The sequence below is a fragment of the Oncorhynchus kisutch genome, linkage group LG3, assembly GCF_002021735.2.
Source record: "Oncorhynchus kisutch isolate 150728-3 linkage group LG3, Okis_V2, whole genome shotgun sequence".
Classification (NCBI taxonomy): Eukaryota; Metazoa; Chordata; class Actinopteri; order Salmoniformes; family Salmonidae; genus Oncorhynchus; species Oncorhynchus kisutch.
The window spans coordinates 67,583,881-67,599,083 of NC_034176.2; the positions used below are offsets into that span (position 1 = coordinate 67,583,881).

Genomic DNA, 15,203 nt, shown 5'->3' on the forward strand with positions numbered 1-15,203 from the left:
ACGCCACCACACCTGTATTCCTGCACTTTGGACTTCAAAGTAAATCTCAGCTTTGTTAAATAAACACTCAAGAAAAATTATGATGGTGATTCAGGAGTAACATTGAAACAGAATAATGACCCACCAAAATTAGGCAACTATACAGAAAACCCTCAAATTGCTGAAATAAGTAAGTTAAATCAATGATGAGAGAATAGTCCGATTAATTAATAACTAAAATAGCAGTGCAGATGGCACTATTTTACCAAGTGCGTAGATGTATTATAAGCAACACATGTGTAGGGAAATGCTACAGACATTATTGCTAAAAGTCTCCCCTACTATTGCTGCTTTATGGTTTTTCAAGCAAAGGTCTTTTTAAGGGATTATGCAAGCACACTCGTTTGAGTCGGTTAAGAGCCAGCCGGGCTGAAGCATGATTAGAGGTCGACAGACTAATCGGCATGGCCGATTAATTAGTCCGATTTCAAGTTTTTATAACAATCGGTAATTGGCCTTTTGGGACGCCGATTACATTGCAATCCATGAGGAGACTGCGTGGCCGGCTGACCACCTGTTACGGGAGTGCAGCATCAAAAGGACCTTGTGGCTGCAAGGAGCCAAGGTAAATTGCTAGCTAGCATTAAACTTATCTTATAAAAAAAACTATCAATCTTCACATAATCACTAGTTAACAACACATGGTTGATGTTACTAGGTTAACTAGTTTGTCCTGCGTTGCATATAATCGATGCAGTGACTGTTAATTTATCATCGAATCACAGCCTACTTCAACTTCGCCAAACCAGTGATGATTTAACAAAAGCCCAATCGAAGAAAAAGCACAATCGTTACACAAATGTACCTAACCATAAACATCAGTGCCTTTCTTACAATCAATACACAGAAGTATATTTTCTTAAACCTACATATTTAGTTAAAATAAATTCATGTTAGCAGGCAATATTAACAAGGGAAATTGTGTCACTTCTCTTGCATTCAGTGCAAGCAGAGTCGGGGTATAAGCAGCAGTTTGTTTCTTCGTAACAAAGACCATAATTAATTTGCCAGAATTGTACATAATTATGACATAACATTGAAGGTTGTGCAATGTAACAGCAATATTTAGACTTAGGGTTGCCACCCGTTCGATAAAATACAGAATGGTTCCGTATTTCACTGAAAGAATAAATGTTTTGTTTTCAAAATTATAGTTTCCGGATTTGACCATATTAATGACCTAAGGCTCGTATTTCTGTGTGTTTATTATATTATAGTTAAGTCTGATTTCATAGAGCAGTCTGACTGAGCGGTGGTAGGCAGCAGCAGGCTCGTAAGCTTTCATTCAAACAGAACTTTACTGCATTTGCCAGCAGCTATTAGCAATGCTTGATCACAGCGCTGTTTATGACTATCAACTCCCGAGATTAGGCTGGCAATACTAAAGTTCCTATAAGAACATCCAATAGTCAAAGGTATATGAAATACAAATAATCAGCGCGGCATAATTCCTATAATAACTACAACCTAAAACTTCTTAACTGAGAATATTGAAGACTCATAAAAGGAACCTCCAGCTTTCATATCCATGCTTTCCACCTGGCCACCCTACCCTGGTCAACACCACTGTATATCTATTCTACTCTGCCTTTCTAAGGTCTACGAAAGCCAAGTTAGCAAACAGATCACCGACCATTTCGAATCCGACCGTACCTTCTCCGCTATGCAATCTGGTTTCCAAGCTGGTCATGGGTGCACCTCAGCCACGCTCAAGGTCCTAAACTATATCATAACCGCAATCGATAAGAGACAATACTGTGCAGCTGTATTCATCGACCTGGCCAAGGCTTTCAACTCTGTCAATCACCACATAATTATCGGCAGACTCAACAGCCTTGGTTTCTCAAATGACTGCCTCGGCTGGTTCACCAACTACTTCTCAGATAGAGTTAAGTTTGTCAAATCGGAAGGCCTGTTGTCCGGACCTATGGCAGTCTCTATGGGGGTGCCACAGGGTTCAATTCTCGGGCTGACTCTTTTCTCTGTATACATCAATGATGTCGCTCTTGCTGCTGGTGATTCTCTGATCCACCTCTACGCAGACGACACCATTCTGTATACTTCTGGCCCTTCTTTGGACACTGTGTTAACTAACCTCCAGACGAGCTTCAATGCCATACAACTCTCCTTCCGTGGCCTCCAACTGCTCTTAAATGCAAGCAAAACTAAATGCATGCTCTTCAACCGATCACTGCCCGCACCTGCCCGTCCGTCCAGCACCACTAACTCTGGACTAGAGGTCGGCCGATTAATCAGAATGGCCGATTTAATTAGGGCCGATTTTCAAGTTTTTGTAACAATCACCTTTTATTTAATCTTTATTTAACTAGGCAAGTCAGTTAAGAACACATTCTTATTTTTAATGACGGCCTAGGAACAGTGGGTTAATTTCCTCATTCAGGGACAGAACGACAGATTTTTACCTTGTCAGCTCGCGTATCGTTGCTCCAATGTGTACCTAACCATAAACATCAATGCCTTTCTTAAAATCAATACACAGAAGTATATCTTTTAAACCTGCATATTTAGCGCAAAGAAATCCAGGTTAGCAGGCAATATTAACCAGGTGAAATTGTGGCACTTCTCTTGCGTTCATTGCACTCAGTCAGTGTATATGCGACAGTTTGGGCCGCCTAATTTGCCAGAATTTTACGTAATGATGACATAACATTGAAGGTTGTGCAATGTAACAGGAATATTTAGACTTATGGATGCCACCCGTTAGATAAAATACGGAACGGTTATGTATTTCACTGAAAGAATAAACGTCTTGTTTTCGAGGTGATCGTTTCCGGATTCGACCATATTAATAACCTAAGGCTCATATTTCTGTGTGTTATTATGTTATAACTAAGTCTATGATTTGATAGTGCAGTCTGACTGAGCGTTTGTAGGCACCTGCAGGCTCATAAGAATTCATTCAAACAGCACTTTCGTGGGTTTTGCCAGCAGCTCTTCGTTGTGCTTCAAGCATTGCGCTGTTTATGACTTCAAGCCTATGAACTCCCAAGATTAGGCTGGTGTAACCGATGTGAAATGGTTAGCGGGGTGCACGCTAATAGCGTTTCAAACATCACTCGCTCTGAGACTTGGAGTGGTTGTTCCCCTTGTTCTGCATGGGTAACGCTGCTTCGAGGGTGGCTGTTGTCGATGTGTTCCGGGTTCGAGCCCAGGGAGGGGCCGGGGAGAGGGACGGAAGCTATACTGTTACACTGGCAATACTAAAGTGCCTATAAGAACATCCAATAGTCAAAGGTATATGAAATACAAATGTTATAGAGAGAAATAGTCCTATAATTCCTACATCCTAAAACTTATTACCTGGGAATATTGAAGACTCATGTTAAAAGGAACCACCAGCTTTCATATGTTCTCATGTAGAGAGAGAAGAGAGAGACTCCAGAGCCTTCTGACCAAGTAACTACCTGTGACCTCATAATAGTATAACTGATGCACTATGTCAACCTACTTCACTATGGCAGTCTGCCTGTGTGACATAGCATATTATCCCAAGGCCACTGATTGGATTTACTGTACCCATGCCAAAGCTCATGCACTCACCTTCCCTGTAAAAGTCTCCCAGACATTTATCAAAGCTAACATGTATCCATCCCCCTATCCCCAGGTGAGTCTGCTGGGCTATGGAACTCTAGAGCAGCACATCAAAAAACCTGCCACCCTGTTGTCAGCTATCTGCATAAAGTTCCCTGTGCAAGGATGCAACTATCAAGGCTTTCAAAAGGCCACATCTTGGGAATGACCAAATGCAATAAAGTTTTGTATAAACAAATGTTTATTTTGTTAGATTACTAAACAAGTTTTTCATAGCATGTTTGTCAAGTTGGTCTTCACACTCACTTCTACTAACTTATGTGGTAAACTTAACAGAGACATCAGTTCTAAAGTAAATGCAAGTCTCATTTCCAGGCTGAATACATTTGTATTAATGTATATCATATACATCACACAGGTGTCAACTAAATAATATACAGTATATCCCAGAAAATATTGAAGAATGGGACAAGTAGACAAAGTGAATAGAAGTCAGTGATTGCATCCATAGCAGTTTGTATGAATTTACATAGAATACACTTTAACAGAATGGAGAGGGAGAGAGACTGTTGCTGTACACCCATATAAGGCCCTTGCTTCCAGTACAATTGAAGGCCACAATTTTCACAGTGATCTAGGATAACCTCCCCCTTGTCAATGTAAACTTATCCTAAAATCAGTACTCTTTGTGAATATGGGTTCTGGCCTGTCAGCAATGTCACTTCGCCTGAAATGCAACAAAGAAGTCACCTTTTCCTAGAGAGATTTACACTATTATCAAAACGTCACGCCAGGGTAAGCCTACACGAGCCACAGCCCTTATTTTTTTGTGTTTCTAATATTTCTGATGGGGAAAATGTATGTAGGAAAACGATTGGAACAATTTCCCTGTTTGCCCGCTAGGTTTTATGGGTATTATGACTCATACTCATACTGTGTACATTTCATTCTTATACATTTCATTGTGCCGTAGGTTGGTGTTATGTATGTGGCAGGTATAATTTTGGTATAATTTTGGATCATGAATGTCACTCGGGCAAGTACTCTAGGCCAACCGCTGCTCAGGGCTAATGTTGTGTTCCAATTTAGTCACCTGCTTAGCGTAATTATTGTCCCCGTTAATCCACGCAGTTAATGAGCTGTTATGTTCTTGAACCGTGCTGTACACATAGACATTAAAACCAGGGCTGTACCAAGCCTTCCGTCCCGAAGAGGACGCAGTCACTCACCTCCCCAGTCAGTCCCGCTTTGATAGGACAGCGCTGGCTTCCTGCTTTTTATGTTTCTGATGAGTATGGTCGCCGTGCCAGACCAGTGAAATACTACCTCACTGTAACAGTTTCTGTCGGCACAATTAATGCCTCCTCGGTAAGAATCGTCATAGCCTACATATTCTATAAATACTTGAAACGTCGGAGTGAACTGCTTGCAATAACCTGAGGTGAGAATATTTTTTTGGTCGACGTAAACTACACTACAGTATACTATTATTTAACTCTTAATGATAGCCGACATGGGATATTGATAATGATACAATTTGTATCGGATTCAACAGCTAGCTATACATGCACATCTCCCTATGAAGTTAGATAAAGGATTTTATGTGATCGAATTTCGATCAAGGTAAACTCAGCAGGGCGTGTTTACATGTTCAGTTGAAGGTTTCGTCAACACATTACTCATCCCTGCTTTATGTACACAGAACAAATATATAAATGCAACAATTTCAAAGATTTTACTGAGTTACAGTTTATATAAGGAAATCAGTCAACTGAAATAAATAAATTAGGCACTAATTTGTGGATTTCACATGACATGCATCTCTTGGTCACAGATACCTTAAAAAAAGGGGCGTGGATCAGAAAAACAGTCAGTATCTGGTTGACCATAATTTGCTTCATGCATTGGGATACATCTCATTCTCATAGAGTTGATCAGGCTGTTGATTGTGGCCTGTGGAATGTTGTCCCACTCCTCTTCAATGGCTGTTCGAAGTTGCTGGGTATTGGGTGGAACTGGAACACGCTGTCATATACGTCGCTCCAGAGCATCCCAAACATGCTCATTTCGGTGACTTGTCTGGTGAGTATGCAGGTCATGGAAGAACTGGGACATTTTCAGCTTCCAGTAATTGCGTACAGATCCTTGTGACATGGTGACGTACATTATCATGCTGAAACATGAGGTGATGGTAGGGGATGAATTCCATGACAATGGGCCTCAGGATCTCGTCACGGTACCTCTGTGCATTCAAATTTGCCCATTGATAAAATGCATTTATGTTTGTTGTTCATAGCTTATGCTTGCCCATACCATAACCCCACTGCAACCATGGGGCACTCTGTAAACAACGTTGACATCAGCAAACTGCTCACCCACACAACGCCATACACGCGGTCTGCGGTTGTGAGGCCAGTCGGACTTACTGTCAAAATTCTCTAAAATTATGTTGGAGGCGGCTTATGGTAGATAAATTAACATTCAGTTCTCTGGCTACAGCTCTGCTGGACATTCCTGCAGTCAGCATGCCAGTTGCACGCTCTCTCAATTTAAGAGATCTGTGGCATTGGGTTGTGTGAGAAAACGGCACATTTAAGAGTGCCCTTTTTTGTTCCTGGCACAAAGTGCATGTGTGTAAACATCATGCGCTTTAATCAGCGTCCTTGATATACCACACCTGTCAGGTGGATGGATTATCTTGGCAAAGGAGAGTGGTTATGGATGATGCCAGAGTTCCACAGTAGGCTGCATTATATTAAGCCTCAAATTCAACTTACTTTACCATTCTACTCTGTAATAGCCTAATAACTCACTTAGTAAAATTATACTAAAACCAATAAACAGTTTAGAGTCGTGTCACCCTTCTCATCAGTTCTGTATTTCAAGAGGAAGTGCCTCCTAACTGTTTTCTCCCTTGAAAATAAGTCACCCAGAAGTGAAACCCTCCACATGCCACAACTTGTTTAAATAATCAGTTGTGTAGTCTTGGTATTATTTATACACCTTGCCTCACAAATTTAACTAATTCACCTGCCTCTACAGTCCAGTAAAGAAAGTACACCCAAAGTTCAGAGTCTAGACTGAGGATAAATCCCATGCATTCTCATTCAGTTTTTATTTTCATCTTTCTGCACCTTATTAGCCAGGTCACATGTGTGTGTGGTTTATTCTCACATCCACTCCAGTGTCTACTGTCTACAGTTTGACTGGGTTCCCACTCCTCTGGGTGCAGATCTGATGGGGTTTGGGGAGGACCTGTGGTGTCCCCAGGCCCACGCGGCCCTGATTCGGCTGCAGGACTCGGAGCTGCGTCTGATGGAGGTGATGAAGAAGTGGATGAGCCAGCGGTCCAAGAGCGACCGGGAGTTTTCTGTTCAGCTGCACCAGATGGCTGCCATGGTTGAGAAACTGGAGGGGCCCCAGCCTGGGGGAGGACCGGACTACATCAGCCAGCTCAATCAGGTACTCTATGGGTCTATTTGATTGACTTTTTTTCTTGTTCACCGCACCTCTTTTGATTTGAATGAAACTTTCAATACATATTTGCCCATCATAGAAGTGGTCAGAAAGTAACTTTTTGGACCTGAATGCCAAAACATTTAGAAGATAGAAGTACTCAATGTTGAACCATTTTGCATACCCCGCAATGAGACATCCATGTTTTCGTCACTGGAAAATATAAACGGTTGGGTTTGATATAATTTAAAAGCTTACAAACAGGGTTGTCATTATTTTATTATTTCTTGAAAAAAAATCTATAATAATAAAACATTATTTTTTAACCTTTTAATTTAAATTATTTAACACGTGAATTTATTTAACAATTTTCTCATATGTTGTAGCTTAGACCCTATTTTACATCATCTGATGTGTTTGTGTAGTGCCTGCCATCAGTTGATACACATCATGCTCTTGAGTACAGAGTGGGTGACAGTTGAAATTATACTGTCAATCTTCCATAGGAAACCTATTGCGTTTTTTATTATTCGAACCAGGGACTGCAGTGACGCCTCTAGCCATTCCTATTTAAGTTGACATTCGACGGTGGATGGGTCAGTTGCCATTTTTGTGGTAGTAATTGGAAGTAAAAATGTATATTACATTTCAATGATGTACCAGCTAAATTGCAGTGGTCTGGGATATGTCCATATATTTTCATGACACCCACCCTCTTTTCAAAAGTATACTGTGTCTCAACCGATGGAGGGAACAATATAAATATCTCAGATTGTGTAAAATAGGGTCTAAGCTACAACATAAGGCGAAACAAAAAAAAAGTACTTTACTCATTTGTAGGTAATTGACGTTAAAGGATAAAAAATGACATTATTTTTTGTTTGACAACCCTGTTAAAGTTTTTAAATGATGTCAAACTCAACCATTTATCTTTTCCAATGATTAAGACATGTACAGTATGTCTACAGTATGTCTCATGGTGGGGTAGGCGAAATGGGTCAACAACACCTCTAAATCCTAAGTGTCTTTGCATTCCGGTCCATTAAGTCCCTTTCTGACCACTTACTTCAACCATGGGCAAATATGAATGGGACGTTTCATTCAAATCAAAAGGGGTGCGGTCAAAAAGTGATTGAAATCAAGTGGAATGACCCTTACACTATATCAGTGGGTTTCAGCAAGCTCACTGGTTTAGACATGAGACCACATCCACCCCCAGCTCCAATGTGGACTTGACCTTTCAAACATTATTGATGATTGAGCATTATGTTTGATCAGTAGATGGCGATATGCAGAGCATTCACTTTATTAATTCTGTCTCTCCCTGTCTCTTTTTCTCTCTCTGGCCTCCTTCCTCTTTCAGTCGTGGGGTGTGCTGGTGGCTCAGACGGAGAGTTTGAGTCGTGTGATGCGGCGGCAGTCTGAAGACCTGCAGGTTGGGCCTCTCAGCAAACTGACCCTGCTGATCAGAGACAAGCAGCAGCTCAGGAAAACCTACACAGAGCAGTGGAGCCAGCTCAGCCAGGAGCTCAGCAGGGTCAGACACACACACACACACACACACACACGACTGCACGCACACACACAAACAGATGAACATATCACTTATGAGTTCTGATAGTTTCTTTGGTTACCACTCTATTTTAGAGACAGTATAAATCTCTATGTAGAGCCTTTTGTCACTGATCATGTCAGTGGCAAAAAACACTTCAGCGAGCAGGCCTTTCTAATCTTACTGGCCCGGGTATCCTGGAAGGATATTGACCTCATCCCGTCAGTAGAGGATGCCTGGTTGCTCTTCAAAAGTGCTTTCCTCTCCATTTTAAATAAGCATGCCCCGTTCAAAAAATGTAGAAATAAGAACAGATTGGTTCACCCCAGACTTGACTGCCCTTGACCAGCACAAAAACATCCTGTGGCGTTCTGCATTAGCATTGAATAGCTCCCGCGAGATAAAAAACTTCAGGGAAGTCAGGAACCAATATACTCAGTCAGTTAGGAAAGCTAAGGCTAGCTTTTTCAAGCAGACATTTGCTTCCTGTAGCACAAATTCCAAAAAGGTTTGGGACACCGTAAAGTCCATGGAGAATAAGAGCACTTCCTCCGAGCTGCCCACTGCACTGAGGCTAGGAAATACTGTCACCTCCGATTAAATCTATGATAATCGAGAATTTCAAAAAGCATTTTTCTATACTTTCCATCTAGCGACCCCGGCCAATAGCTCTGCACCCCCTGCAGCAACTTGCCCAACCCCCCCGCTTCTCCTTCACTCAAATCCAGACAGCTGATGTTCTGAAAGAGTTGCAAAATCTGGATCTTTAACAATCAGCTGGCCTTGACAATCTGGTTCCTCTCTTTCTAAAATTATCACCTGAAATTGTTGCAACCCCTATCACTAACCTGTTCAACCTCTCTTTCGTATTGTCTGAGATCCCCAAAGATTGGAAAGCTGCCGTGGTCATCCCCCTCTTCAAAGGGGGAGACACTCTACACCCAAATTGTTCAGACCTATATCCATCCTGCACTGCCTTTCTAAAATCTCCAAAAGCCAAGTTAACAAACAGATCACCGACCATTTTGAATCCCACTGTACCTTCTCCACTATGCAATCTGGTTTCTGAGCTGGTCATGGGTGCACCTCAGCCATGCTCAAGATCCTAAACGATATCATAACCGCCATCGATAAAAGACAGTACTGTGCAGCCGTCTTCATCGACCTGGCCAAGGCTTTCGACTTTGTCAATCACTGCATTCTTATCGGCAGACTCAATAGCCTTGGTTTCTCAAATGACTACCTTGCCTGGTTCACCAACTACTTCTCAGATAGAGTTCAGTGTCTCAAATCGGAGGGTATGTTGTCCAGACCTATGGCAGTCTCTATGGGGGTGCCACAGGGTCCAATTCTCGGGCCAACTCTTTTCTCTTTATATATCAATGATGTCGCTCTTGCTGCTGGTGATTCTCTGATCCACCTCTACGCAGATGACACCATTCTGTATACTTCTGGCCCTTCTTTGGACACTGTGTTAACAAACCTCCAAATTAGCATCAATACCATACAACACTCCTTCCGTGGCCTCCAATTGCTTTTAAATGCTAGTAAAACTAAATGCATGCTCTTCAACCGATCGTTGCCCACACCCGCCCGCCCGACTAGCATCACTACTCTGGATGGTTCTGACTTAGAATATGTGGTCAACTACAAATACCCAGGTGTCTGGTTAAAACTGTAAACTCTCCTTCCAGACTCACATTAAGCATCTCCAATCCAAAATGATTTCTATTTCGCAACAAAGCCTCCTTTACTCATGCTGCCAAACATACCCTCGTAAAACTGACTATCCTACCGATCCTTGACTTCGGCGATGGCATTTACAAAATAGCCTCCAACACTCTACTCAGCAAACTGGATGTAGTCTATCACAGTGCCATCCGTTTTGTATGCTCTCGTTGGCTGGCCCGCACTACATATTCATCGCCAAACCCACTGGCTCCAGGTCATCTATAAGTCGTTGCTAGGTAAAGCCCCGCCTCAGCTCACTGGTCACCATAGCAACACCCACCCGTATCTCTGGCTCCAGCAGGTATATTTCACTGGTCATCCCCAAATCCAACACCTCCTTTGGCCGCATTTCCTTTCAGTTTTATGCTGCCATTGACTAGAACGAATTGCAAAAATCACTGAAGCTGGAGTCTAATATCTCCCTCTCTTTCTTTAAGCATCAGCTGTCAGAGCAGCTTACCGATCACTGTACCTGTACACATCCAATCTGTAAATAGCACACCCAACTACCTCATCCCCATATTGTTATTTATCCTCTTGCTCTTTTGCACCCCAGTATTTCTACTGGCACATCAGCATCTGCACAAAGAAAGCTGTTTTAAACTTTGGGCTTGAAATAGTTGAGAACCACGTGTGAATATAATGCATTCCCTTTTCACCAGTGTGGATATGCAGCAGGCGCTCCTCATTGAGATGCAGAGCTGCACAGTTATTGCAACTTCATTAACAGACAGCACTCAGTTGAAATGAAAGCCAATGGGCTGTAACTGAGTTTGGCCATTGTTGTCTAATTGAGAACTGCTCTTGCATAGCAAATGCATTTTGATGAGCAAAAGCCATCGGGGACTTTAATATGACAATAGTTTTTGCCTTTTCCGTGGTTTCTATCATTACCCTATTACGGCGAGCAAATGATGTGTTAATCTTTAATGAATTGTTAGGTTTATGGGTTGCAGTTTGTACATGGCCTAGGTCAGGTTTTGCCTTAGTACCCCTGTACAGTACACTACAAACAAGTCACAGGCGTCATGCAGACATCCTCTGCACTTTCGTAGTGCAATGTATAATTAACCTTTTTTGTAAACTTTTGTGAAACACCACAACACAGTTGAAAGATATATGGCAAATATAAATCAAAACTGGATGGTTTTCAGAGATAGATGGGAGTGGTTGAAGGATGGGATTAAAAACAAACAAAAGATTACTATTGTAAAATATGCTGTGTCTGTAAATCAATCAATCAATCAAATGTATTTATAAAGCCCTTTTTACATCAGCCTATGTCACAAAGTGTTATACAGAAACCCAGCCTAAAATCCTAAACAGCAAGCAATGCAGATGTAGAAGCACGGTGGCTAGGAAAACTCCCTAGAAAGTCAGGAATCTAGGAAGAAACTTAGAGAGGAACCGGGCTCTGAGGGGTGGCCTGTCCTCTTCTGGTTGTGCCGGGTGGAGATTATAACAGTACGTGGCCAAGATGTTCAAACGTTCATAGATGACCAGCAGGGTCAAGTAATAATAATAATCACAGTGGGTGCAACCGGTCAACACCTCAGGAGTAAATGTCAGTTGGCTTTTCATAGTCTATCGTTCATAGTTAGACAGCAGGTGCGGGCGAGTGTGGGGGGGTTGGGAGAATACTTAAATTCACACAGGACACCGGATAAGACAGGAGAAATACTCCAGATATAACAGACTGACCCTAACCCCCGACACATATTGCAGCATAATTACTGGAGGCTGAGACAGGAGGGGTAGTATGTAGAAGCCTAAGTGTTGTTAATTATTTTACTCCAATTAGGGGAGGGATGGTAGGGTTAGGGGAAATAATTAAGGAAAATATATACGGGGGGGGGGGGATGTGTGTGTGTGTATATATACAGTTGAAGTCGGAAGTTTACATACAGTCGGCAAAAAAGTATTTAGTCAGCCACCAATTGTGCAAGTTCTCCCACTTAAAAAGATGAGAGGCCTGTAATTTTCATCATAGGTACACTTCAACTGTGACAGACAAAATGAGGGGAAAAAATCCAGAAAATCACATTGTAGGATTTTTTATGAATTTATTTGCAAATTATGGTGGAAAATAAGTATTTGGTCACCTACAAACTAGCAAGATTTCTGGCTCTCACAGACCTGTAACTTCTTCTTTAAGAGGCTCCTCTGTCCTCCACTCGTTACCTGTATTAATGGCACCTGTTTGAACTTGTTATCAGTATAAAAGACACCTGTCCACAACCTCAAACAGTCACACTCCAAACTCCACTATGGCCAAGACCAAAGAGCTGCCAAAGGACACCAGAAACAAAATTGTAGACCTGCACCAGGCTGGGAAGACTGAATCGACCTGCAGAGAGCTGGGACCAAAGTAACAAAGCCTACCATCAGCAAGGGCATTGAAGATGAAACGTGGCTGGGTCTTTCAGCATGACAATGATCCCAAACACACCGCCCGGGCAACGAAGGAGTGGCCATTTCAAGAACCATTTCAATGTCCTAGAGTGGCCTAGCCAGTCTCCAGATCTCAACCCCATAGAACATTTTTGGAGGGAGTTGAAAGTCTGTGTTGCCCAGCAACAGCCCCAAAACATCACTGCTCTAGAGGAGATCTGCATGGAGGAATGGGCCAAAATACCAGCAACAGTGTGTGAAAACCTTGTGAAGACTTACAGAAAATGTTTGACCTCTGTCATTGCCAACAAAGGGTATATGACAAAGTATTGAGATAAACTTTTGTTATTGACCAAACACTTATTTTCCACCATAAAATGCTAATAAATTCAGTAAAATTCCTACAATGTGATTTTCTGGATTTTTTTTCTAATTTTGTCTGTCATAGTTGAAGTGTACTTATGATGAAAATTACAGGCCTCTCTCATCTTTTTAAGTGGGAGAACTTGCACAGTTGGTGGCTGACTAAATACTTTTTTGCCCCACTGTACACCTTAGCCAAATACATTTAAACTCAGTTTTTCATAATTCCTGACATTTAATCCAGTAAAAATTCCCTGTTTTAGGTCAGTTAGGATCACCACTTTATTTTAAGAATGTGAAATGTCAGAATAATAGTAGAGAGAATGATTTATTTCAGTTTAAATTTTTTCATCACATTCCCAGTGGGTCAGAAGTTTACATACACTCAATTAGTATTTGGTAGCTTTGCCTTTAAATGGTTTAACTTGGATCAAATGTTTCCGGTAGCCTTCCACAAGCTTTCCACAATAAGTTGGGTGACTTTTGGCCCATTCTTCCTGACAGAGCTGGTGTAACTTTTAGGCCTCCTTGCTCGCACACACTTTTTCAGTTCTGCCCACAAATGTTCTATGTGATTGAGATCAGGGCTTTGTGATGGCCACTACAATACCTTGACTTTGTTGTCCTTAAGCCATTTTGACACAACTTTGGAAGTATGCTTGGAGTCATTGTCCATTTGGAAGACACATTAATTTCCTGACTGATGTCTTGAGATGTTGCTTCAATATGTCCACATAATTTTCTTTCCTCATGATACCATCTATTTTGTGAAGTGCAACAGGCCCACCTGCAGCAAAGCACCCCCACAACATGATGCTGCCACCCCTGTGCTTCACGGTTGGGGGTGATGTTCTTTGGCTTGCAAGCCTCCCCCTTTTTCCTCCGAAAATATCGATGGTAATAATGGCCAAACAGTTCTATTTTTGTTTCATCAGACCAGAGGACATTCCTCCAATAAGTACGATCTTTGTCCCCATGTGCAGTTGCAAACCGTAGTCTGGCTTTTTAATGTCGGTTTTGGAGCAGTGGCTTCTTCCTTGCTGAGCGGCCTTTCAGGTTATGTCAATATAGGAACTGTTTTACTGTGGATATAGATTATTTTGTACCTCTTTCCTCCAGCATCTTCACAAGGTCCTTTGCTGTTCTGGGATTGCTTTGCACTTTTCGCACCAAAGTACGTTTAACTCTAGGAACCAGAAGGTGTCTCATTCCTGAGCAGTATGACAGCTGTGTGGTCCCATGGTGTTTATACTTGCGTACTATTGTTAGTACAGATGAACGTGGTACCTTTGGAAATTGTTCCCAAGGATGAACCAGACTTGTGGAGGTCTACAATTAATTTTCTGAGGTCTTGGCTGATTTCTTTTGAAAAAGAGACACTGAGTTTGAAGGTAGGCCTTGAAATACATTCACAGGTACACCTCCAATTGACTCAAATTATGTCAATTAGCCTATCAGAAGCTTCTAAAGCCATGATATTATTTTCTGGAATTTTCCAAGCTGTTTAAAGGCACAGTCAACTTAGTGTCTGTAAACTTCTGACCCACTGGAATTGTGATACAGTGAAATAATCTGTCTGTAAACAATTGTTGGAAAAGTTACTTGTGTCATGCACAAGTAGATGTCCTAACCGACTTGCCAAAACTATAGTTTGTTATCAAGAAATTAGTGGAGTGGTTGAAAAATGAGTTTTAATGACTCCAACCTAAGTGTATGTACATTTCCGACTTCAACTGTATATATACAAATGGGGGATTGGAAATGATGCAGACAATTACATTGATGGAAGCCACAATCTATCTGCAGTAATAAATCTGATGTACCCCCTAAAAAATAGTTATTTTTAACGTTAGATCAGTGGTCACCAACCGGTCGACTGGGCGATCTCAAGGCATTCCTAGTCGATCACCAAACATTTCTGTAAATAAAACTACGATAAAGCCTTGTTCCTATTTTTTATTTAGTTTAGTTTTTTGTTTCATGCTGTTGGCGATAGGTGCACTTCATTCAGCAGCCCCAGTCCCGGGAAGGCAAAGTGTTCCCATTTTTAACCATTTCATGTGTCAGAAGGTAGAACTCCGCCTACCCGGCGAACCTCGAGAACAAATCAAGTGCTCCG

The 15,203-nt window shown here is 41.7% G+C and overlaps 1 protein-coding gene across 3 annotated transcripts in view; it reads left to right on the top strand.

Moving 5' to 3' along the window:
• The first annotated feature begins 4,631 nt into the window (after nucleotides 1-4,631).
• Nucleotides 4,632-15,203, top strand: part of LOC109888394 (tyrosine-protein kinase Fes/Fps-like) — a 42,323-nt gene continuing 31,751 nt past the window's right edge. The window contains exons 1-3 of one of the 3 annotated variants that reach the window (XM_020479555.2): nucleotides 4,632-5,032; nucleotides 6,777-7,053; nucleotides 8,411-8,584. In XM_020479555.2, coding sequence (XP_020335144.1) covers nucleotides 6,829-7,053; nucleotides 8,411-8,584 — 399 coding nt within the window. In that variant the 5' untranslated portion in view covers nucleotides 4,632-5,032; nucleotides 6,777-6,828. The remainder of the gene's footprint in view (nucleotides 5,033-6,776; nucleotides 7,054-8,410; nucleotides 8,585-15,203) is intronic. The other 2 variants (XM_020479556.2, XM_020479557.2) reach the window with 2 other exon arrangements.